This window comes from Lissotriton helveticus, chromosome 4_1 (genome assembly GCF_964261635.1).
Source record: "Lissotriton helveticus chromosome 4_1, aLisHel1.1, whole genome shotgun sequence".
NCBI lineage: Eukaryota > Metazoa > Chordata > Amphibia > Caudata > Salamandridae > Lissotriton > Lissotriton helveticus.
This window is the reverse complement of record NC_136063.1, coordinates 652,375,910-652,400,728: the sequence shown is the minus strand read 5'-3', so window position 1 is coordinate 652,400,728 and position 24,819 is coordinate 652,375,910. Positions and strand designations below refer to the sequence as shown.

Here is a 24,819-nt window from a genome sequence, read left to right as displayed (position 1 = left end):
AAGCTTCTAGGTTATGCTCTTTTTTACCACCTCCCGTGTATCTTGTCTCACTGAAAACAATACTGCCTTTTCCTGGCAGCTGCTGGTACTGATGCATTTTTTCAGTACCTGCCTTCCTTGCTTTTCGTTCTTTCCTTCCTTGGATGTTCCTTCCATTTACAGTTCTTTTGTTCTTTATTTCTCTTCTATATTTCTCTTCTTTTGTTCATTTCCGTTCTTTCTCTTCCTTCTCTTCATTCTGTTCTTTCTCTTCCTTCTCTTCATTCTGTTCTTTCTCTTCATTGTATCCTTTCTCTCTTCATTGTATCCTTTCTCTCTTCATTGTATCTTTCCTCTCTTTATTGTATCCTTTCTCTCTTCATTGTATCCTTTCTCCCTTCATTGTATCCTTTCTTTCTTCATTGTATCCTTACTCTATTCATTGTATCCTTACTCTATTCATTGTATCTTATCTCTCTTCATTGTATCTTTTCTCTCATTATTGTATCCTTTCTCTCTTCATTGTATCCTTTCTCTCTTCATTGTATCCTTTCTCCCTTCATTGTATCCGTTCTCCCTTCATTGTATCCGTTCTCTTTTCATTGTATCCTTTCTCCATTCATTGTATCCTTTCTCACTTCATTGTATCTTTTCTCTCTTCATTGTATCTTTTCTCTCTTCATTGTATCCTTTCTGTCTTCATTGTATCCTTTCTGTCTTCATTGTATCTTTTCTCTCTTCATTGTATCCTTTCTCTCTTCATTGTATCATTTCTCCCTTCATTGTATCCTTTCTCTTTTCATTGTATCCTTTCTCCCTTCATTGTATCCGTTCTCTTTTCATTGTATCCTTTCTCCATTCATTGTATCCTTTCTCACTTCATTGTATCTTTTCTCTCTTCGTTGTATCTTTTCTCTCTTCATTGTATCCTTTCTGTCTTCATTGTATCCTTTCTGTCTTCATTGTATCTTTTCTCTCTCTTCATTGTATCCTTTCTCTCTTCATTGTATCATTTCTCTCTTCATTGTATCCTTTCTCTTCATTATCTTCTTTTTTTCTGTTCCTTTCTTTCTTTACACACACAGGACAGAACACACCCGTCTTTCTTGTGGTTGGTGGTGTTAATCCGTGCACATGCTTTGCCCTTCGAACATAAAATGAATATCCTAACCTGCTAGTTCAGCCTGCACACAGCAGCACGTTACTATACTCTGCACTGCCAGAGTGAAAATCAGTTTACAGCCCTGCTTGTGGCTTAAGTGAATTCTGAAGGAGTCGAGCTTTTTCAATGCCAAGGTCCAGAAAGGCAAAGCGAGGCATGGCACCAATACCGTCAGGTAATGGCAGTACTTTCCTTAAGGTAAGGTAGCCATGTTAACATGCTCATAAAAGCCGCACATCTGTTGGACATGGCACCACAAAGCTAATTTTGAAGTTACTGCTCGGAACTAGTAAATGGAGACTTGGGGCAATGAGCTGTCGCTATTCGAAGTGAATTGTTGTAGCCTCTGTAACCCGGAAGTAATCTGATGATGTACAAAGTACTGGTTTTTGTAGAGCGTGCTCCTGGCTACACAGCATCAGAGTACAAAATAAGTTGAAGCGCCCCACATTACAATTCAGAAGTGTTTACGATGAAGCAGGATGCTTGTGGGCAGTGAAAGGTTTCGTGTGGAAATGCAGTGTTCCTTGGAACAGCGGGTCTTTTACTCCTGGCTGAATTGCATAATGCTTGGGGAAGTTCTGACGTTGATGAAGATGCTGTTCCAGATCATGGGAGTATAGGCCGAGAATATGTGTCTTTTGGTTTTCTCTTTTTTTTTTTTTTTTTAATCCAGTCTGGTAATATCCTGGCATTTGGTATTTTGGTGTGGTGTTGTCCACCTCCAGTAGTTCATTTCTCTGCCTGGTCTGGAGGGCTGCTGGTTCTGGTGGCCTTGTATGTGATGTACCTTTTAGAGAAGATGACAGGCTTGGAGGGAAGCATTATTGTTTGATGGGGGTTTATAAGCGTGATGTGTTTTGCAACGCGCATTTCACATTTCATGTATGATATGTTCTTTATTCTTTTCTATTATGATCATGCTGGTTTTCAAACGACAAACCCATGACTTGCAATGAAGAATACTTGGTTAAGCTCTCATTTGTTAACTGTTACTAAGTGGTGGCAGTGTGATGTGTAATACCATAGGCATTTGTAGAATAAGCAAGCAAATATTGGCGTTGAGACAGCGTGAGCTTGCTGAGTGCAAGGTTATGTTGTAGGAAGTTACTGTATCTTTCCTAACAAAAGGGAGGGCAAGCGAGGGAACTGGGCTTTTTTTCTGCTTCAAGATGTTTCCTCCTCTTTGTGATCTTGATGACGCTTCTACAAAGAGAACAACATTTTCCTCTGACTGCTGTTGCATGACGCAGGAAGTTACTGGACTGTAAAGCACTGTTAAGGTTTTCCACACATCAATTGTCTCTTGCTTTGACGCGGCAGCTGCTGATCTGCATGTTTGAGATTCTTCCTCCTGCACCACAGTGCTGGTTGGTTTCTATACATGAATTTTGCAGCTCGGAGAACAAGGAGCCTCGAGAGTGGGTGGGAATGGAGGTACCTTAATTAGCACGGAGTGACTGCACCCACTTGCAGGGGAATGTCTAGTTCATCAAAGCGCAAATGCAAAAATTAAAAAACATCTTGGTGCACCAACTATTCGATGGAACTAAAATATGAACTTATGGTTGCATTGAAGAATTACAAAAAGGTGATTAGAGCCACTAAAGCAGAGTTAGTCACTAAAGAAATTTTAGCAGCTCCTTATGCTACAAAGATAATTGTCTCCGTTGTGCTCCCTGATTAACCCACCTGGCTCTTTGCAAATTGGTCACCCCCAAACAAACGCTGTGTGACAATTTGAAAGTTGTTATTTTATTTTTTAGAATAAAGTTAAAAACCTAATTTCTACTTTTAATCTACAAACAAACATACTCCCCCCACCTAATACTTCTATCATATTGTCAGCTGATGACACAATATCCTTTAATGCAAATTACATCCTGGAAACCTTGGATGACTTATTTGCCTCTCATTAATGCAAACATCACATATCCAGTCACTCTTTCCCCCAAATGTGCACAGTGCTATCTTGAGTAGACTGAATTACGGTAACTCACTGTTTCTTGGGCAACTGATTACCTTATCAAGCGACTCTATCAAATACTGTCAGCAACAGCAAGGTAAGCTCTCTCTTCTGCGCTACTCTCGGATTCTCTGCACTGGCTTCCTGTGCGAAAGAGAACTCAGTTCAATCTCTCTATATTTCCCACAGAGCTGTCCACCAAGCTGGGCTGCTTTTCATCTAGGAAAAATTGCGACTGTATTATCCCCAAAGAACTCTACGTGCAGCTAACGCCAACCTCTTAAAGGTTCCTAAGATTGAGTGTTTGAGTCAGATCCCCTTGAGGTCTAGGAAAATTGGGGATGCAGTCAGGACTGGAGGGTGCTGTGGTGCGGTGCAGATGTTGAACATCAATTTGCAGGTGTCTGTGGCATACTATAATCAAACATACCACCTGTGCTCGATTACCTGTTGGTTTATGTACATAGCTGTCTTTATGTATGTTGGTCTATGTGCAGGTTTAGCCTTTGCCTGATCAGTGGTTTTGTGCATGGGTGTTTGTACGTTTGTTGGTGTGTTTTACATAAGTGATGGAAAATCTGTTTTTTCCTAAAATGTGCATTGTTGTATGGTTTGCTCTGCCACATTAAGTTCTCCACACGGATGATTCCAAAATCTGTATTTGTCTATATAGTGTGTTGCTCCTCTCCAGCATAACAACACAACTAACAATATATTTTACTTGATGTAACATTCCACAGCCCGCAATATGGCAGGCTTGGTAAATAGTTGGTTACCACTATGGTACAAACAACACCAAAACTGAAGACACACAACACACTCCACAGTCAGCAGACAGGTGACAGGCCCTGCTGAATGTACCAAATACACCACCAGTAAGCCCTAATTTGGTAGTATTTACACCCGAGAGCACTTTGTACCCAGCACTACCTACTACACGTCACCTTTCCAATTACTCATATAACTTTCTTTTCCCAAAAAATGGAACATTCAAGATGGAACCCTGGCATGCATACTACAAGGCATTAAGTCCAAATAGTTGCCAAAGTGCTGTCAACTCATAGCACGTCCCATACCACACTAGCATACATCTTAGAACTCGTCAGATAGTTAATTTAAATATACCACTCCCTCAAAGACACAACTTGTATCATAGCTATATAACTAGCTAACAATGCCTGCCATTCCGAAGTGGCTGAGCAATCGACAACCATTCATTAACCACAACTAAAAATGGCAATGTTTTTCCGCCTAACCTTACACTCTCCTAACAAACTACAAAGGGTCAGATTGATAGTTTGGCAGACAGGATAGTCCATCGCAAATGGGGCAAAGTACCTTCCCCGCCGGACTGATGGTCCATCCACCTCAATCAGAGTCTGGCTGACCATCAGTTTTTCTGTCGACAGAAATCTTCTTTTGACATCCCAACTCCGTAGGGTCTGTCAGAAGAAGGGCGTTACACCGCCAGCCCTAATTAGGGTTGACAGTGTGGTCAAAACTGCCAGCAGCTGACCACCAAACGTTTTGTACTGTAACACGAACGACATTGACTGCGCTTTCTGTCAAGGTACAGAGCTCACCAGTGGTGAGCAGTAGTCCTTCAGGTTGGGTCTGCCAAACAACAAATTTGCACCGAAGATATTTATCTCGAGCAAACTCATTTTACTTACACATTTACCAACATAAACCATTAATAAACTAAGCTTTTCACACAAAAAAACTCTCTACTGAATATACACCAGAAAAATAACCATACACAACTAGTTGATGGAAATCCCAGAACCCTATGATAAAGGTCCCACATCTAAAACGGTGCCACAGTGTCCTGTTGCTAGACTAAGGCACATTACAAAGGCCAATACCATAAAATATGCTCAGAGAATTGAACGTGGTTCCCTGATGTGTGATGAAAGTGTCATTTAGCACCAGAGTGCCCATAAGTCTACTGTCAATAACACACATATAGGATTTATGTATCCAGTAGTTATTCTTTTTGTACGTTTACATTCCCTGCACTGAACATGTTCCGAAGCTATGAACCTCATCCTTCAAAATGGACTTAGCCGAATCTTGGTCGCCCTCTCTGGGGAGTATCTCTTGCACAAGGTTCACCCTACACTTTAAGGCCTTGAAACAGGGTACATTTTAAAACTGAATAGAATAAAACCGCTCTACAATCAGCAACTTGTGGTCGAATTAGGACTTGTGAAGAGGACACACACCGTACATGTCTTATTGTTATTGTATTTTGATCCAGGAGACCGACTGTGAATTATAAAATATTTTCTCAGATTATTCAGCTGTTTGGGAAGTTGGCCGGCCTCTGTTATGTTATGTTAAACTGTATTTCTTGAGCGCACGTTCACCAGATGGTTTCTTGGGGCTATGAACAGGACCGAACGCCGTGCTAAGCAGAGAGTGAGTATCCTCTGTAGACTGGAACGGCGTTAAGCAAACAGCAGTTATCTAGTTGATGTTATAGACTACCTGTCGCTGTTTACAGAGAGTAAATCATTTATTGAGAACCAGATGGCTCCTCCATGCAGATCAGCTGAGGCAGCACTCAACATGTGCTTTCGTACCAAGAATTAATGTCTATATTTAGAACTAATGAACAAAGGACACACAGGTGTGACCAACTAGCAAGGAAATTGGCAACATTTACAAGGGGTGAAAAGAACAGGAGGCTTCTGTACCCTAAAATGAGCTGGAATTTAAGTGTAATAATCCGGCGGTATACAGAGAATATTTGGCCTTGTGAAGCTGAGTTTTCATTGTGGGTGTTACACTTCTTACAGGGAATGTACCTTGGCCACAGATACCACAAAGAGATACTCGGTATAAATCATTTGTACAATGTATTTTGCAGGTCCGATGCGACTATTATTTTGACGAAAAATTGATTATAGGGACTCGATCTGAGTTGATTTTTAATTTTGATCCAGTGTCGCTACCCCATGGAAATGAAAAGGTCCTGGAATGTACCGTGGACCTTTTAGTTTCACCAGAGTATTCCAGCTGCTGAAAGCAGTCAAAGTCAGCGGGTGAAATTCTTGGGGACAAATGAGGAATTGACATTTCTTGGGGGAGTCTCAGGGCTCAACCTTTAATCTCCAGTAATTCTGTACTCCTGGATTTACTAGTGTTTACCAGTATCGATAACTCTAACAGTTCAGAATTGCAACAACCAGATTTGAGGCGCCTGTAATAAAGCTCTGAGGAGATAGATGGTGCGCTGTAATCCTGGTTACATTCTGCTCTATTGTTTTTCAGGTTTCTACAACAACAGCACCAAGGTAGCGGTGAAGACCTTGAAAGTGGGCTCTATGTCGGCGGAAGCTTTCCTCGAGGAGGCTAACCTCATGAAAACCCTTCAACATGACAAGCTGGTGAGGCTGTACGCTGTGGTCACCAAAGAGGAGCCGATCTACATTGTAACGGAGTACATGTCGAAAGGTGAGTGCTGCTCTCATTTGTGTTAGTTGAACTTCTAACCTGTGTCTGCAAGTGTTGGGGAAGTCTATCCTACACTCAGGGTCTGCTTTGTTTTCAGTGTAGCTCGATTGTATCCTCTACCTGCAGCATCGGCTTATTGTCTACTCGCTTTGTGGCTATGCAGGAGGCTGTTCATACTTGAGTTGATAATGCAGACCTATCCCTGCACAGTGCAGTAGTAAGTCCACAGTCTTCGCAGTCGAAGCAGAATACGTCAGGGAATTTTATTCACATCTCATGTGGCTTATAATGATGCATATAAACGGGTCCAGTGAAAGGACATTAAGGAATAAGGCTTGCAGTTTGTTGTTTCTTCGGAAGGGTCAGGTGTCAATTTTTGGAAGCTTCTCTATGGAGGCTGTATTTTGCGTGTATTCACAGGAAAAGCGTTCACAATACATGTTAAGGAGGCATGCAACATAAGGATGTTACTTAAAGGTTGTGTGACACACAGCCGCGGCCCGTGGAGGGAGTTGCGGAGGGGCACCCCACCCTGCCCCTCCCCCGCCCCGCCTGTCTGCCCTACCGCAACTCCCTCCACGGGCCGCGGCTGGTGACACACTACCCTAGCCTTTATAAATGTATAGATGCATGTGCTATCTGTATTGTGTACAGCTAGGTGAAAGTCAGTAGAACGCTGCATAGGGTCACAGGTAAATATGCAATCAACGAATGATTGGAGGGGTAGCTGGTTTCTAAGAGTGAGAGAGAATGTTAAGGAGTCGTGCTGGAGTGATCTTTAAAGAGGTGCGTTGTCAGCTCTTTCCCAAATTAAAGCAGGATTTGGGGATGTTTCAGATCTTGGGTGCATAGAAGCAGAATCCCAGTTGCCGTGTCATTTTTTCCAACTTTTTCATCTTCAGTCTGTGTTCTGGTTTCAGATATGCCAAGAGCAGCCATAGCTGGTCAGCTGTTAGCTTGATAGGCAGGGGTGCTGGTCATAATGGCTTTATGGATAACTGTCAATTCTGAAGATGCTGCGGGCCACCAATGGCAGTCAATGGAGTTCCATGGGGAAGAGGTCATGTCATATTTCTTCAGGACCTTGTTGAGGGATGCTACAGCATTTAGGATGCCCATAAATGAGGGCCTCGGTGGAGTCTGGGAGGCATTGCCACTATCCAGAGGCACCAGTAAGAGGGCAGTTTCGAAGTGACTTTCTGGAATGAATAGTTTCTTTTTGTTCAGTAGAAGAGGAGAGAGCTGGTGCCAGATATCTGAGTTTTTTCGGTGAAGTGTTTCTCGAAGGTGAGTTTATCCAGTGTGAGTAAAGTGACTTGGCATACTATTGAGATTCGAAACCATTCAGGTTCAGGTCATCAAGCCAACTTTGGACTTTGCAGGTCAAGGTTATGTGACTGTGTTCCACTGTGCACGCCTCTGTATAATGCTGGTTTTAGCGAGAGGGGTTGCAACCTTGCTGTTATCTCTAAGTCCTTTGTTTGCTTTCATGTTTCCTGCCTAAAAAGGGGAAGTGAATGAAAACGAGAAAGTTTGAGTAGACACTCCCTCTTTTACCCTGTCAAGGTTCTTTACCTCACCCCGCATATTTTTCTTTCTGAAACTATGGCAAAAAGCATTCACTGTCTGTGTCTGACATTTTGTCCTATCTGGAGAGAGATTTGCTTTATCTTTAATGTGATTTTTTTTTCCAGCCATTGTTACTCTCAGCCGCTATGCAGACCTTCCCTACCACGCTTCTCCTCCAGTTTTATTCAGTTCTTTCCCATTCATTTCGCGTAGGTCCTGCACCCGGATTTCATATGTTACTATTAAACCCTCCCTTTTCTTGGGCCCGGCCTGCCTCCATCCCTCATAATGGGTGTATGTTCACTAATCAAAATTAGTGGTGACGAGTGTAACCAAGACATCTTAAATTTTGACTCCCCAAGAATGTCTGCGGGAACAGGAAGTGAATCCAAATTAGTTGTGAGGTGAAAATGACGAATGACTGCTCATTCGCATTTACTCAGGTAGAGTGGAGCTATGAACAGGCATGTTAAAGGGGTCAGCAGGGTGATCCGTGCAGGTGGAGGTATACATCTATAGTGGTCCTTCTGGTACTTGGTTACATTAGCACTTAGTGTTGTATATTCCACAAGGACTCATGCCGCTGATCCCAACAATGGGATTCAGTGAGACTCTCCTGTTAACTAATAAAGGCCCATAGACTGTCTAGCACATAGACGGAGTAAGTGTACACAGATAACTCTGTGTGATCTGGGCTCTTGACATCTGGAGCTTTGTTTATTATGTTTAACAATATAAAGGTGCACTCCATTCTTCTCCTAAACCTGCAACAAATACTCCTTATTTAGTGACTTGTGAATGCAAGGCAGATTGTAAATGCACAGTCTACATAGCTCCAAGGCCCTGTATGATGAGCAAAACTTCAGCCGATGTTGGCTTTAAGACCGCAGCATTCTGCATGCTGGAATTTTAGTCAAACACTATAATCCTAATTGCAAACTACATGTACCATAATGCAACGTGCTGTTGCCAGAAAATCCAGAATGGGTTGCATGTTTCACGCATGGCAGTGGGACCACATGGGGGGCATGTGCCTTGTTTTTGCATATATGTGGCACATTTTTAGTAGGCTTTGTTCCCAGGAAAGGATTGAAAAATTAACTGAATCACCACTGAATATAAATAGGTATATTGATACCATCTCCTGGTTTCTATTTTCCATTACGAAACAAGAGGTGGTATATTCAATAGTAAGACAAGTCACCTTCTATAGGGAAAAGAATAGTTTATATCTATGATTCAAAAGAACATGACGTGTTGGGTATATGGTAGACAGCAATAAACCGGGCCCGCATTAAGGTAAGAAGGTTCAAGAAAAGTGTTGGATTTCGTATGTTCTTTGGTTGACTTTTGTCTCATTTTTAGAAGCGGAGGAAGATGCCTACGTGTGTAAACAAAAAGAGCATGGATCTGTGGAATTTAAAAGAAAACACTGGGCTTGCTTGGAGGCATGAGGATCGTAGATAGGATGGTCCAATTCAGTCTTGTCCTGCCAGGTCAGAATGCTCCTAAATGCTTCATGTCTCACACTCACATGAGCAGGGTGCAGTCTGGCCATGGCACTCATCTGCCCTTGGGAGCCTTCAGGACCATAAGAGGGACTTGGGATGCAAACACCTGCTTAGAATTTTGCCTAAGTGGAGATGTTAAATTCTAGACTTAGTTTCTGTGCAGGTGACAAACTTTGATTGCTGTTCAATGCTCGCTTTGCCCCTGACTTCTGTAGCTTGAGCAGTAGATACCATCTCTGTCCTTAAAAAGGCCTGTGTTACTTGAGCATGAAATGCCTTGAAAAAACAAGAGACAGTTTGTTTAATGAAACATAGCGGCCATGAGAACAGTTACAGGCACTGGGTCGCAAGACTGTCTCAGCATACATTTAGTTGGCATCCTTCTTAGATACAGTTTTCATCAGGTAGTAAAGTTGTTCGGCGAACCATATTTGGCTGCTGGGATGAACTCCGGTCCGGGATCACGAAAGTGGAAATCCCTCACGGATCGTTCACAGCAGCCCCACCCTGACGACAATCACATCTAGTCTCCTTACCTGCTAATGGCATGGCGGCGGAGAGAAATCGTCCAGCGAGGAGGCTCGGAGACGAATCTCCAATTGTAGAAGCGGGAGCAGTGACGGGAGCGCCCTCGAGAGAAGAAGTCCAACGAGCGATCTTGGGAAGTGGTCAGCGTCCTGGACAGAAGGACACACTGAGGACCGAGGGTCGGGGCCCTAACACTTCGTTGCTGCTGGGGAGTCTCGGGAGGTGCCGGGACGGCAGAGGAGCCCGGGATCGAGGTGAGATTTCCCAGTGCCTGCCTCTAAAATGGCCACCCAACCCCCACTCAGTAGAGGACAGTGGCTCGCTCCACAGATCCGTACAGCCTCTGTTTCAATAATCAGCTGCCTTCGCTCAGCAGCCTGGGGCTAACAAGCGCAGCTCACCTGCCAGACTGACTCACTCGATGAAAGGCCAACAAATAAGCGCTGCTAAATTATTACAATCACGCCTGTCCCTAAAATGGCCGCCAAATAGGGCATCGAGGCCAAGCAATTAACCACATACAGTACGCCTGTCCCTAAAATGGCGGCCAAACAGGACATCGAGGACAAGTTTACAACTACATAGCCCCCAAACGCTGAAAGCCTACTCTCAGCAGGAAACAAAGCAAAAAAGGCACTATTATTCAAGAGCTTTTAATTAACTGAGTCCCGAGCAAATGACAACTAGCAACAAATAGCTGCTGGAGCAACAACGGAATCTGAATTGCGCTCTATCTGCATAGATAGCATAAAGGATATAACTAACAAATAATTGGCTAGAAACTGAGCCCTATGCAACAACTGAGTTTGTAATGCTTTTTATCACCAAAGTCATCAAAAAAGGGACAAAACTAGTCAACAAAACTAGTCAACAAACAGCATCAAATTGAGGCCATGATTATCAAAAGAGTCCAAATTTCCTGAGTTACGACAGAGAAAAGACCCTAACGCCGGTTCCTAAAAGGACCGCCAGAGAAGTCAATGAAAATAGCCAACCACCAGCATAATTCCCTTAGGCTACAATCCTATTATACCTCCAACAATTCCTCATAGTCTGTAATTAATACGTCGCCCAATACCAGGTCTAGAGAAGCCCCCCCAACTCGCCCTCTTCCTTACTACTTCCCCCCCCCCAGAGTGATAACCCCCCTCGAGAGACAACCCCACTTCAACCTCAAGAAGCAACCCCTCTGCTCACCCCTCCGCCTGACCAAAATTCACTCTTCTTGCCTCTACAACAGTCCGCCCCATCTCCCTCCGGATTAAACCCGACCCCCCCTTAACATTGAAAAATGTCACCCAACTTGCATCCTGCTGCCTCCCATCCAACTCCAAACCTCCTGATTCCCCATGGTCCAAACTTCTTCGCAATCACTTCCCCCCCTAAACTCTCTAGTAAAGGGAAGAAACTCTTCAAACATAGACTTCTCAGACAACATCCCGAGACTCTATTCGCGGACACCTATCACTGCGTCTCCAGAGGGCAGATTAAAATGGACCTTATCTTTCACACTGACAGGCCTGACGTCTGGTACTCTACTCGTGACACACATTTCATCATCTCCAAAACCACCACCACCACCCCCCTCAGCCGCAAACTGACGACCTCCATCCCGAATCTCCAGGTGAAGAGCGGATATATCTCCATTACCATCTTCACGAACTGCACAGTCCTAATCCAGGCCTAAAATGCTCACCTTGAAAGCTTTGATTCTCTCTTCCTCTCGCTAAAAGAAGCACCCTTGATCACCTCAGGTTTCGGATCTATCCCAGCCTACCACTCAGAAAGTCACCCACGACTGGTGAGCCATCAGACCCCTCCCGCAGCTGCCCAGACACCCCCCGCGGCATCAACCTGAGACCCCCTTCGCAACTCCATCCCTCCTTTATCCACCTACTCCCAGACTATCAGATAGCCTTCACCCCGAGTCCCCCATTGTAACTTTATCCCTCCTCTCTCCACTTACCCTCCGACAATCAGACAACCTGGTCACCCAGGCCCCTCCTCACCTCCTCTCTTAACTCCTAGGATGGAGCATCACCCTCCAGCTCAGTCCACTCACAGTCTCCCGTACCCGAATCACTGGGGATCCGCCCCCGACCATGAGGCAGCATTCCCGACCACCAGACAGCCCGCCCATCCATACCCCTCCTCCCCTCCTCTATTTACTCCCAGCTGGGAAAATCATTTTCCAGCGCAGCCCACCCACAGCCCTCTGTCCCCTCGTCACTCGGGACCCGTCACATGCCCTGAGGCAACATTCCCTACACCCTTGAACCCTACCGTAGACTATCCAGACAGCCCCTTCCACAAGAATCTTCATGATCAGGACTCTCTTCCCTCTTCTAACCACCATCAAGTCAGAGACCCTTCCCCCTTCACCAGGGACAATGCGGCCCCTGACACCCTGCCTCACCCCTTGGTACCTCCTCCCTTGGCCCCTCCTCCCCCACCCAAGATCACTATGGCTAAAGACACCCTTCCTCCCCCATAGACAACACAACGTATCGCCTCTCCCTACTAGAAAAACATTTGGAAATCCTGATTCGAGGCTTGAATGAAACTCTATCCACCCTATCCCTGACCCGAAAGTCCTTCCAGCCACCCTTAGAGCTAGTTGATCCCATCCAACCAAGCCTAGGTAAGGTTAACACCCCCCACCGAGCCTCATGTCCCCCCCAGACCTAAAGTTGAGCCCCCCAGTAAAGGGAAGAGCAGCTCCTTGGAAATACCTACAAGAGCAACCTCCTCACTTTCCCCGCAGGGAATTATACACCCAGTGGCTCCCTTCGACCCTGCGCTGAACTCATCTCCTATGTCCACGATCCAAGTAATCACGGGATTGAGAAGCAGACACCCTCTTCCGAGAGCCCCCAGACCCCTGTCCCACCTTGCCCTCCTCCCAAAAGTCCAACCGAACGAATTCAAAGAACAACCCCCCATTAACTTGAGTGGAGAAGCGTGGCTCAGTGGTTAGAGGCAGCAGACCTGGAAGCTGAGATCAGCCATGGACCAGGGTTCGATTCCCTGCCTCGGCGGGTCTCGGGCTCAAAAATTCAACGGACTCGATAATTCTCGTTCCGGTGCCTACTCAACTCACGGGGTCACACTCTGCGACTCTGGGCAATAGCTTGCTTAATCTCCACTACGGCCCCTCGCGGCGGGATGCCTGGCTTTCACCTTGTGGACACCCTGCCAGGGTATCTCACAGGGGAATACCAGGACGGGTTCCCTAAGCAAGCGCCGAGATGCCTACGGGTAGTCGTGCGCTATACAAGAGCGTAATCATCATCATCATCATCATCATCATCATTTAACTGCATGCTCATAAACAGTAGATCAGCCTCCAAACAAGCATCTGAACTAGCCAAAACCATACTCTCCCAAGACATAGACATAGCATTCATAACAGAAACCTGGCTCAACAATCTCTCCTACCCTAAAATGGACATGTTAGTTCCTCCAGGATTCACGATGATCAACAAGGACAGACGGGGGAATAGAGTCGGGGGCATAGCAATCATCCACAAGAGCAACATCTCCATCACGAAAAATCTCCTCTTGTGCTTACAGCTCCTTTGAATGCCTCTCAGTCAACATCAAAACCCAGGATACCAGACTCACACTCTGCCATCTTCTATATCACCCTCCAGGCAATTCCTCAGAATTCGGGGTTCACCTTTCCGACTTGATTGCCCACTGCGCACTAGGAAACTCTAACAACATAATTCTGGGTGACCTCAATGTATGGTGGAATGAAACTAAGAACCCGCTTATTCAAACCTCAAATAATCTACTTCTAGCTAACAATCTGATCCAACACTGCTTAGAAGAAACTCACTACAGAGGAGCTATCCTTGACACCATTATAGCCGAGAGCAAGGCCACCTCCATCGATCACATCCTCCCCATCGACTGGTCCGACCATCACATAATCCTCCTTCACATCACCCATTCGATCCTGACCAATCCAATTTCCAAACGAGACCGTCCCAAATGGGTCAGGAACACAGCCCAAATTCCACGAGCGGATCTAGAAGAAAGAATCAGCTTGCTGCTAACCATCTCCACTGAACACCTCTCAACCAATGATCTCACTTCTCTTTACAACTCCAATATGACGATTACCCTGGATCAAATTGCTCCCTTGATGCTAAAGAAAGCTAGGAACATTCTCTCTAGAACATGGTTCACCACTGACATCAACGATGAAAGAAGACTTCTAAGAGCTGCAGAAAGAATCTGGAGGAACAATCCCTCAACCCTCTTTCGTGATCAACTACAAGCAGCCCGTGGGTCGTACAAAAATAACATTAAGAACAAAAGGTCAGCTTTCTTCTGCTCGACATTAGACAACGCAAACAAACGACCCAAAGAACTTTTCAATATCATAAGGAATCAAACCTCCAAACCCATACCTCCCTTAACTCAGGCATCCAAAGCTCGGTGCGACAGCTTCACAACCTTTTTCAACGACAAAATCGCCAAGATCGACCTCGCACTGGGCTTAAATCCCATCCCTCTCAATGAGATCAAATTGTCCAAACCCCTTGTCAACGCTTCTGTGAAATCTCCAAAACAATGGTCTTCTTTCATCCCCATCCAGGAAGCAGAGATAGTGAATCTAATCTCCAACGCCAAGCCCTCAGCCCACGCCCTGGACCAGCTTCCCCCTCTCCTGACCAAAGACCTGAAGCTAGTCCTAGCTCCAATATGGTGCAAGATCATTAACAGCTCATTGAGCTCTGGAATCATACCAGACTGCCTCAAGGTAGGGCAAGTCACACCATTATTAAAGAAACCAGGTCTAGACACTGAAGATCTGAATATTTTCAGACCTGTCTCGAACCTTCCTTCAAAATCATGGAAAGATGTGTACTCCCTCAGCTAACCCAGCATCTAGAAGTCATCAAACTACTAGATCCCCACCAATCGGGCTTCAGAAAGGGATGCAGCACTGAATCTGCAATCCTCAATGTCATAGATGACCTACTCAAGTCACTAGACTCGGATCAATGCTGCCTTCTCATCCTCTTAGACTTAACGGCCGCATTCGATACAGTTAACCAAAGAAAGAGCTGGTCTACAAGAGACGGTCCTTCACTGGTTCTCTTCCTTTCTTCACAACAGATCACAGAGAATAAAAATCAAAAACTTCGAATCGGACCTCCACCCTGTCATCAGAGGTGTTCCACAAGGTTCTATACTCTCCCCCCAGCTCTTCAACATCTACATCGAACCCCTCACCTCTCTACTCAGAAAATCTAACCTCCTCTTTCATTTATACGCTGATGACACGCAGCTCTATCTGGAAACCTCCTCAATCGATGACATCCAGAGACTAAACAACACGCTCAAGGAGGTCCAAGAGTGGCTCACAACTAACCACTTGAAACTGAACCAAGATAAAACAGAAATACTACTAATTTCCAACAAAGATGATAACCCTCAAATCGAAGAATGGCTCAAAGCCATAGATGCCCTCAATGGTAACCTCTCCCTGGCAGACTCGGTGAAATCTTTAGGGATCACCCTAGACCCAAAACTCAACATGAAGAAACACATCTCAAGATCTGCAAAAAGTGCCTTTCTCAACCTAAAATTTCTATACAAAATAAAACCCTTCCTCCCACCCAAGGACCTACAACAAGCCACCCAAGCTTTTTAGTCCTCTCCAGAATAGACCACGAGATCGCGACCTTGACGGGGACAGCAAAAACCCACCTTGCCCCCCCTGAAGACTACACTCAACGCAGCAGCAAAAATGGTCTCCGGAATTAAGAAGTTCGAGCACATCTCTCCAGCCCTCAGAGAACTCAGATGGTTCCCAGTGGAGTTGCGAGCCAGCTTTAGAACAGCCTGCCTCACACACAAAGCCCTGCATACAGATAAACCTGAATACCTGGCCGCCAAATTCAAAAGGGCAGGCCTGTCCAGAAATAACAGGAGCTGCAGCTCTCTACTGCTCATCCCTTCAAAAACTCGCAAGTAAAGAACCACAGCCAGATCTTTCGCTGGAAATGCACCGAAAATCAGGAACTCCATTCCACCCCACATCAGAACAATCCCATCGTTTTCAAAATTCAAGAGCCTTCTCAAAGACCTCTTCCTCAACCGCATTTGAGGAAACTGACAGACCCTGGACAGTCCTACAATTGTCTCCACATCGTTACTAAAATTCGAGTCTGACAACACGGTCGCAGCTCAAGAAATCCTATGTGCACAAACATTTTGTTGGACGATTTTGTATGGTTCTTTATCAGACACTTCCCTCTGTAGCAGCTCAAGAAACCCTTCTATTTTTAATCTCTTTGATTCTCGTTTATGTATGGCTGAATATCAGATATCTCATGCCTGCCCTAACCTACATGTTCTCCTACCCCTCTTGGTCCCCTGGATCTCCCGTTTGCACATTAATGTATATGATATTTATGTTGTGAAGCGCTCTGATACCCTTTGGTCCAGCCAGCGGTATACAAAACTTCTAAAATAAATAAATAAAATAAAAATAAAACTTAAAGTCTTAAATTAATGGTCAAATGGTTACCACAGGTGGGCCTCGACCTTGCGTGGACACAATGTAGCCAGTGGGTAGCGTGTCCAGATGTCCTACATGGGGAGCGTATGATCACTGTGTGTGCTGTGTTCTGATTGGCTATATGTTCCTAACTCATGTGGCATCTGACTTTATGGTGTTTTAGGAGCATGTGTACCCCCTCAGGCCATGTGTTCTTTATTGGGGTCAGTCTCCCTTGACCATTGTAATGTCACTGCACCTATCTGAGCGATTGATCTAGGGTTTCCTGTTCGTGCAGTTATCTGTCAGCTATTTGTCATCCCACTTGTGATCTATAAATAAGTAACACTGGGCATGGGTCTCAGAGCTTGCTTGACCATGAATTTGCGAGTCAGGGTCGATGTGGAGTTCACAACGCGTAATTTAATTAATAAGGACATGATGTTGTTTTCATTAATGAACGTATCGTTTTACATATTAACATTATCATTTTCCATATTAACACCTGCTCAAGTAAATAACTTTGATTGATTTTGCTAAATCAGCAGTATCCCTGCCTAGACCATGTTACCATGTGCATTACTGGACCTTCTGTGATTACCCCCCCATGCACACTCTCCCACCCTTTTTGGAGTAAAAACTCTGGCTAAGCTGGCTCTCTGCAGATACCTATACGTTTTAAAAACACACACCCCCGCCACGAAACGGACGCCCAACATCCAGAAGGTCTTAGAATGCAAATTTGTGACTTTGCTTCTGACTGGCCCCACATGGTACATACCCTTGTTGTTTAACTGTGCATTCAGGGACTGGGTCTTTGTCACTTCTGGTTGTGCTTCATACAAGGCTTTTCTGGACTATTCACATGCTGTGCAGTTTGAACTTTGATACTGAATGTAGGGATGCATGGCTACACCTATCCTTACACTCCTGCAACACCTCATGGTTTGGAAGGCCCAGCGCCATTCAACATGCACCATGTTTGGTGCATATACCCTTACCCAACACCTCTCAAATAGAGCAGACTACATGCAACACTCATTACAGACAGCACTGTTGACAGCCATTAGGAACCCAAAGAAAATGAGAGCACCTCATGACCTTAACAGGAGCATGAAGCGCTATATACTTGTGAAAATACAATGCACCATGCATCTGCGCCCTAGCCTTACTTCTATTACTTAAGTGCCAGGCGTTTCTACAGGTTGCTGGATAGAGGAGCCTGTCACTTTGTCAGAGGGAGGGAGCATGGTCATGCAGAGTAGGTATTCAGACACATCAGATCAGTGTTCAGCATCGAGCAGTTCATATGGTGGTGAAAACTCCTCGAGAATTCTGTAGCAGCTGGTGTGGAGGGCAAAGTGGTGGTGCAGGGGGCTGGGGGGTCGACGGGGAGGTGAGGAGGAGGAAGGGAAAACAGACAACAAATAAACACTTTAAAAAAATACAAAGAACTTTTCCATGTCCTCTCTGGCACGCAGGCTCTGAATGCGGTTTGTTTCGTCTTCCCGCCGCTCTCCTCAGCACTGACTCGGGCGGAAAGGGAAAGTACAATGCGAAACCAACCAATCCTGGAGCTGCAACTCCAGTATTGGTTGGAGCACACTAACCCAGCGCTCATCTTGAGGCCGGGGGCCTGCGGCTGCAGTCCCTTGGCTGTTTCTTAGCCTTGGGATTTCAGGCTCCGAAGGCCGCAGGTCAGATTGGTTAGCTGTAGGCAGGCAGTCATTTCACCTGCGCGCTGGCAGGGGATGCATTAATAGTGCAAGTGTACTAATACGCCCCACTCCCTGCCATCATGCTGTAAAGCGCGAGCCTGGGACACATTAATAAAATGGTATTTATTACCATTTTATTAATATGTGTGCCTGCTGCACTCGAGTCAGGCGGGGCAATGCTCCCCCGCCCAAACGGAGGAGCCACCACTGGTCCAGTCACTGACGTTTGTTTCTTAGGATGTCACGTGGGAAATGCACGTGAACATTAAGGCTATTTTAAAAATACATCCATTGAGGGCGAGGTGGGGACAGACAGGAAAGGGATGCAAGTAAAAGAATAAAGGGAAGGGAGCAGGCAACGTGCCAGCAGTACTTACACTGTAAACACGAGTAACGATGGGTAGGTCACATTTGACTGTTGTTTTGTTCATGCTGTCTCTTTAGCTTATGACGTCATCTAAATGGCTGGATTGTCATGCACAACCTGTCACTTATTTATGATCGAGTTTAATATGTGCAGTGTCGCTATTTTAAATTATATGTAAAATGTAGGATTTTATTCTCCGAATCTCTATACAGTTTTTTCTTGTCTTTAACCAGGCAGTTTATTGGATTTTATGAAGAGCCCAGAAGGACTGAAAGTGCAACTTCCAAAATTAATCGATTTCTCGGCTCAGGTAATCAATTTCAAATTCAGATTTTGCAATGTATGACTTATCTGTTTAAAATGTTGTTGCAGTTTTCATGGTTCACATTACATTTAACATACCAAATTACTTCTCTGGTTTCATTTGGTTCAATGCCCGATAATGAAGTGAAATGTATAATTCTGGAATCAAAACCTTCCAACCCAGCAGTTTACCGTGTCCACCTTCGTGGAATTTCAGAGAAAGGAATAAAGGGGCATCTAATGAAGAGAAAAACAATCAGTGGCAAAGCCAATAGGTCTTGCCTTTATAATGCAAGTGTCAAGTAAATGCTTGGGTGTAAATCACTTTTTAAAAACGTAAAATAAAAAGAAATAATAGAGGAAATGTAAAGTCCAGTTTGAGGTATTTCCAAACTGCACGTTGATTCAGTATTTAAAAAAATTATAAATGGTCTTCCTTATTTTCAAATATTTTTCATTCAGGAAACTCCTAAAATAAATCAAAAAACAAAAAGTAGATGTCCAAATGGATAGGAAAATGCTTGCAAAGGCTTAATTTACTTTCTACATGTCTCATAAATGAAACCTGGTCCAGCCGTTTTGTCCTGTGCATTAACGTAGGGGACAGATGAATGGACCTCCAGGAGAACATCTATCTCCTTTTCAGTCATGATAAGTACACCTTCTGCCTCAAACACCATCTTGGTGTGTGCAAAGCCAGTCCCTCCTTCGGAACCATATAAGTATATGTGTGCAAAGGCCTGTGTATTTATGCAGTGTGTGAAATCTTAAAGACAACAAACCTTAACCCCTTCGATGCTTGTGACGGAACGGTTCCGTCACAATGACTGATGACGGAAGGGTTCCGTCACAACCACACCCTGTTCTGGAATGTCCAGCACAGGGGCGGAATCGGCGCCGCACGGAAGCGGTTAAACTCCACTCTTTTATTTCGACCCTGCAAAAATATACTTGTTGCTGTGCTTTTACAGATGAGCTGGAAGGGGTGGGGAATAACCGGGAGAATGCAGGTATTGGGGGGAAGCAGTGCCCAAGGGAGATAGTCAGAAAGTGCATGCATTGTCATGGAGTGATGAAGTAAAAAGAAAAGAGTAGTTAACTGAACGTGAGCAAAATAATACAAGCCATACAATCAAAAGGATGATAAAGGGGCTATACTCCATGGTAGAGAAAACACAAGAAGAGGAAGAATAGCCATTGAATAAGAAGTAAGCACACGAGTGACAAGAAATCCAACCAATGTCAAGCAATGATCAGGCTCTAAGCCTACTGTAGGTTTTTGGTATTGTATGCAAAAGGTCTTTTGACAACACACACCTAAAGGCTAACTGTCGGTGAGTCCTAGACAGTCCCTTTTTACCAGTCTTTCATCTCTTTCAATCTCCAATAATAGGCATTCCAGAATGTTCTTTTCTTTGACATCTGCTTGGGTTTCAACACATATTTCAACATCCTTCACCAGATTTAAGGTTTCACAGAGCTCATAATTGAAACTGTATCCTCTTTATTTAAAGAGTGATCCTTGGTTATTAAATCAAATTTCGCCATCGTGCAGCCCATCCTATGGAACCCAAAACTTTACTGCAGCCAATATTATGGCGCCTTTTGTTTGTCAGAGGTAAGCTTTACCAAACTTTCAATAGTACTGCTACTGCCTTCTAAATGGCTCTGCTGCAGTGGGAGGCCACGTTCAATCAAGCTCCTCCTCCTCCACTGAGCGCTTCCTCCCTGCTCCACACTTCCCCTGCCCTTCCCACTATGCCCTTCCTCCGCACTATATCCTTGTTTGCTTCTGTGCCCTTCCCTCCCACGTCGCTCCTGTGCCTTTCCCTCCCACGCCGCTCCTTCCCCCCTGTGCCCCTCTTCTTGCTACCCTCTGCCTCCCTTTGCTCCTTCTCCCCCTTACACTGTTTTCTTTCCACAAGCCTCTAACTTATCCTACCAAAGCCCCAAATGCTGCTTGTCCCTCCACAAATGGTTGCTGTTTTATCCATCTGCAACTGTGGGCTTCTTTCCAATTGACAATCATTGCTGGATAACTAGAAGTGCAGCACTACAGAATTTCATATGCAAATAGGGGCTTACATAACCACCAAACTATAGGAAGCTCTCACTTGGACTATTTTAGCACATCACTTAGGACTGACTGTCCAATGGATAGGGAAACTACAGTTGCTGGAACGTGATCCCCTGTGTCAATGCACATCTTTTTGTATTTTTTTCTCTGCTGGAAGAAAGTTTCCTCTTGGAAAAACCTCTTCCTCTACAGAATAAATGATCTATTTCCTTTCACACCCTGAAAACGAATTTACGCCAACCCTTGGCTGGAGTAAAAATCTTAACATTTCCATGATGGAAAGTGGAATGAAAGGATTTTGTGAATGCCCACAAATGCACATCTTTAGAGCTCAACCTAAAGGATATTGCTAGGCACTTTGTGTTTTTAGTGAGATCCCTGTATCCGGGATACCCTCCTCATCCTTTAAAGCATACCCTTTCAGTTACCAAAAGAAATGAAATAGAAAGAATAGAAAGAGGATTTGTAGAGCGCGGTAGTTACCCTCAGGCGTCCTAGCGCTAACAGAAATCATGAGCAGGAGAGGGGATTGATGAATTAGTCCGGGTGTGAGAAGAGTAAGGTCTTTAGGTGTTTACGGAAAGTTAGAAAATTGGATTCTGCCCGAAGGCGGAGGGGGAGGGAGTTCCAGAGCCTCGATGCGTTATACGAGAAGGCTCGGCCTCCACATCTGGCCCTTTTGATCTTGGGAACCATGGCTAAGAAGGAGGTAGATGATCTGAGCTGTCTTGTGGGAAGATAAGGGGTGACGAGGGAGTGATTAATAGGGGGGCCTGTCCTCCAAAAAGCTCGATGGGTGATAGATAAGGACTTAAATTCAATTCTCCGCCTAACTGGCAGCCAGTAAAGGCCTCTGATACCGGCCTTGGCCGAAGTGCGACGTGGGATTTGGAGCAATGTACGGGCTGCACAATTCTGGACAGTCTGTAGCATGTTAAGGGTGGACTGGGGGGCGCCCAAATAAAGGGCATTGCCAAAATCCAGTCTGGAAAGAATAAGTCCCTGAATCATTATCTTCCTGGCTTCCAAGGGCAGTACGGGAAGAATCTTGCGTAAAAGCCTGATCAAGCCGAAGCAAGTTGCTGACAACTTGGCAGCTTGGTCATTAAGATTGAGAGCCTTGTCAAGCCAAATGCCCAAGCTTTTGATTTTATCCTTCGAAGCAGGGGGCGGCCCAAGTGAGGAAGGCCAGAGTAACTTAATTGCAGAGGGTGAGGGATTTCCTAAGAGCATTAGCTCGGTTTTATCACTATTTAATTTGAGATGAGACATGGTCATCCATCTAGAGGCCTCTTCCAGACAGGCGGTAAGATTGCTGGGGTTGGACTCCAATTGACTAAGGGATACCACTAGCTGGGTGATTTTTGCTCTGTACGGACGAACCACCTCAGCTAGTGGCTCCATATACACATTAAATAGTGTTGGGCTCAAAGATGATCCCTGGGGAACGCCGCAGATCAGAGGTTTGCTCTGTGACGTAATGCCACCCTCGAACACTTGGAAGGAGCGGTCGGAAAGGAAAGATTCTAGCCAGGATCTGGCCTTTTCCGACACCCCGATGTTCGCTAACTGAAGAAGTAACGTGCTATGGTTGACAGTGTCGAAGGCGGCACTGAGGTCCAGGAGGATTATGGCTGCTGAACCCCCCTGGTCCAAGATCTTCCGTGCCTCCTCCGTCACTGCCAATAGCGCTGTTTCCGTCCCGTGTTTGGGGCGAAAGCCAGTCTGTGAGTTATCGAGTAAGTGGCTTGATTCAATATACTCCATTAAAGCGGAGTTAACGTGTTTTTCGAGCAGTTTGCTCACCCAGGGAAGCAGGGAAATTGGGCGATAGTTTTTCGGGTCCGCCTGGTGTTATCCAAGGAAGTTTGCCAGTCACACACCGAAAGCTTCGACCATTTTCTCTGGAGAGGTATATCTGCTTGCTGTGCCAAATGACGATTGGGGATAGTCCACGTAAAGGGGATAAGATGGTGGTCGGACCATGGGATAGGGGATGGCGGATCGACTTCCAGCCCTTGGCAGTTACTGAATATGGGGTCAAGAAGGTGACCTTTTATGTGGGTGGGACTTGCTACGCGCTGAGAGAGTTGCAAGGCTGCTAAGCTGTCGATAAAATGGAGGGCGGATGGGTTCGAGACCTCGTCCAGGTGGATATTAAGATCTCCGAGAATAGTAAAGTTAGCGGGCATGGTTGCTAGGCCTGCGACTAATGGGGGGAGATTTTTAACAAAGTCTACTATGGTTCCCGGGGGGCGATATATAAGAATCCCAGATAGAGTGATAGTGGGGGAGAACTCCAAGGCAAATGTTAGACTTTCGCAGCTCGGGATGGGGGAGTGGGAGATTCGACATTGAAACGAATCTCTGAAGATGATGGTTAATCCCCCTCCTTTCCCTGTTTTGCGGTTCTCGTAAACCATTTGGTACCCTTGGGGGATGGCCTGAACCAAATCAGGTTCAGACTCATCAGTGAGCCAGGTTTCGCTTATAAACAAGCCATCTGGATCGAGATCCTGAATAAGGCGGTTAATTTCGAGGGAGTGTTTCACTAGTGATCCACAGTTCAAGAGAAGCATATTATATTTAACTAAGGGGGTGTTGCTAGTGAGGGAGGGCTTGAACTGGTTTGTGGGCCATCAGGATGCCAGAAATGATCGCACGAGGTGGAGGAGTGACTCCTAAGTGCACACAACTCGCTCGGGTCGTAGCTCCTTCTTTCTGGCGCCCGAGATGAAAGGGATATGGCCCCTAGCCTCGGTCGGCCGCGGACGGGCGCAGACGGGCTCGCCTTTGGCGCCCCGGCGGCGCGCCCGCTGCGCAGCCTAGACATCAGAGGAATAAATCCCAGGGGAGGGGTCAGGGGGCGTGTCTCGCTCTCTCCCCAGTCCGCCCTCCACACAAACAGCCTACAGCTGCTGTGGAACGGGGTCGGAGCGGGAGGCGTGCGGCGTCAGGACTTGGATTCCTGAATAAGAGGTAGGTTCCTTAAAAGCCAATGACAAAGTGCAAAGTGCCAATTTAAAAACACGAACAGGAAAACACACACACGCCGACACAAGCGTACGGCCAACACGCTCACACAGTCTGTGACGCGAGCGCGAGGCTATGAGCCTTATGTACGGTGCAGTGTCAGGGGGCGTGTCTCGCTCTCTCCCCGGTCCGCCCTCCACACAAACAGCCTACAGCTGCGGTGGAACGGGGTCGGAGCGGGAGGCGTGCGGCGTCAGGACTTGGATTCCTGAATAAGAGGTAGGTTCCTTAAAAGCCAATGACAAGGTGCAAAGTGCCAATTTAAAAACACGAACAGGAAAACACACACACGCCGACACAAGGGTACGGCCAACACGCTCACACAGTCCTTACCCTAATGAAGAGGACTCACTTTCTATTGGTTACACTGTAGAAGTCCACTAGCTTCTGCAATCTGAACTGTTTACACTGCTAAATTGGAAGCTATGGTCAGAATGGGTGTTGGCCTGAACCTGGTATTAGCAAAGGTACTCGTACAGCTTTTTGCGACCATGGATAAAGGGCAGATGGAACTTCTTTAAAGGGGTCAGCAGCGAAGAGGAAAGAGCATCTCTCTTTACCCTGTCCTGTGTCATTAACTGGCACCAACAGCAAGTACCCTAGAATATTGCTTAGCTTAATGTTATTGTG

The 24,819-nt window shown here is 45.5% G+C and overlaps 1 protein-coding gene across 4 annotated transcripts in view; it reads left to right on the top strand.

The window, feature by feature from the left end:
* The window catches only part of LYN (LYN proto-oncogene, Src family tyrosine kinase), a 396,894-nt gene that overhangs the window by 328,866 nt on the left and 43,209 nt on the right, over window positions 1–24,819 (top strand). For all 4 annotated transcript variants that reach the window (XM_078687292.1, XM_078687294.1, XM_078687293.1 and 1 more), the window contains exons 9-10: window positions 6,384–6,566; window positions 19,010–19,086. In XM_078687292.1, the coding sequence (XP_078543418.1) occupies window positions 6,384–6,566; window positions 19,010–19,086 (260 nt within the window). The remainder of the gene's footprint in view (window positions 1–6,383; window positions 6,567–19,009; window positions 19,087–24,819) is intronic.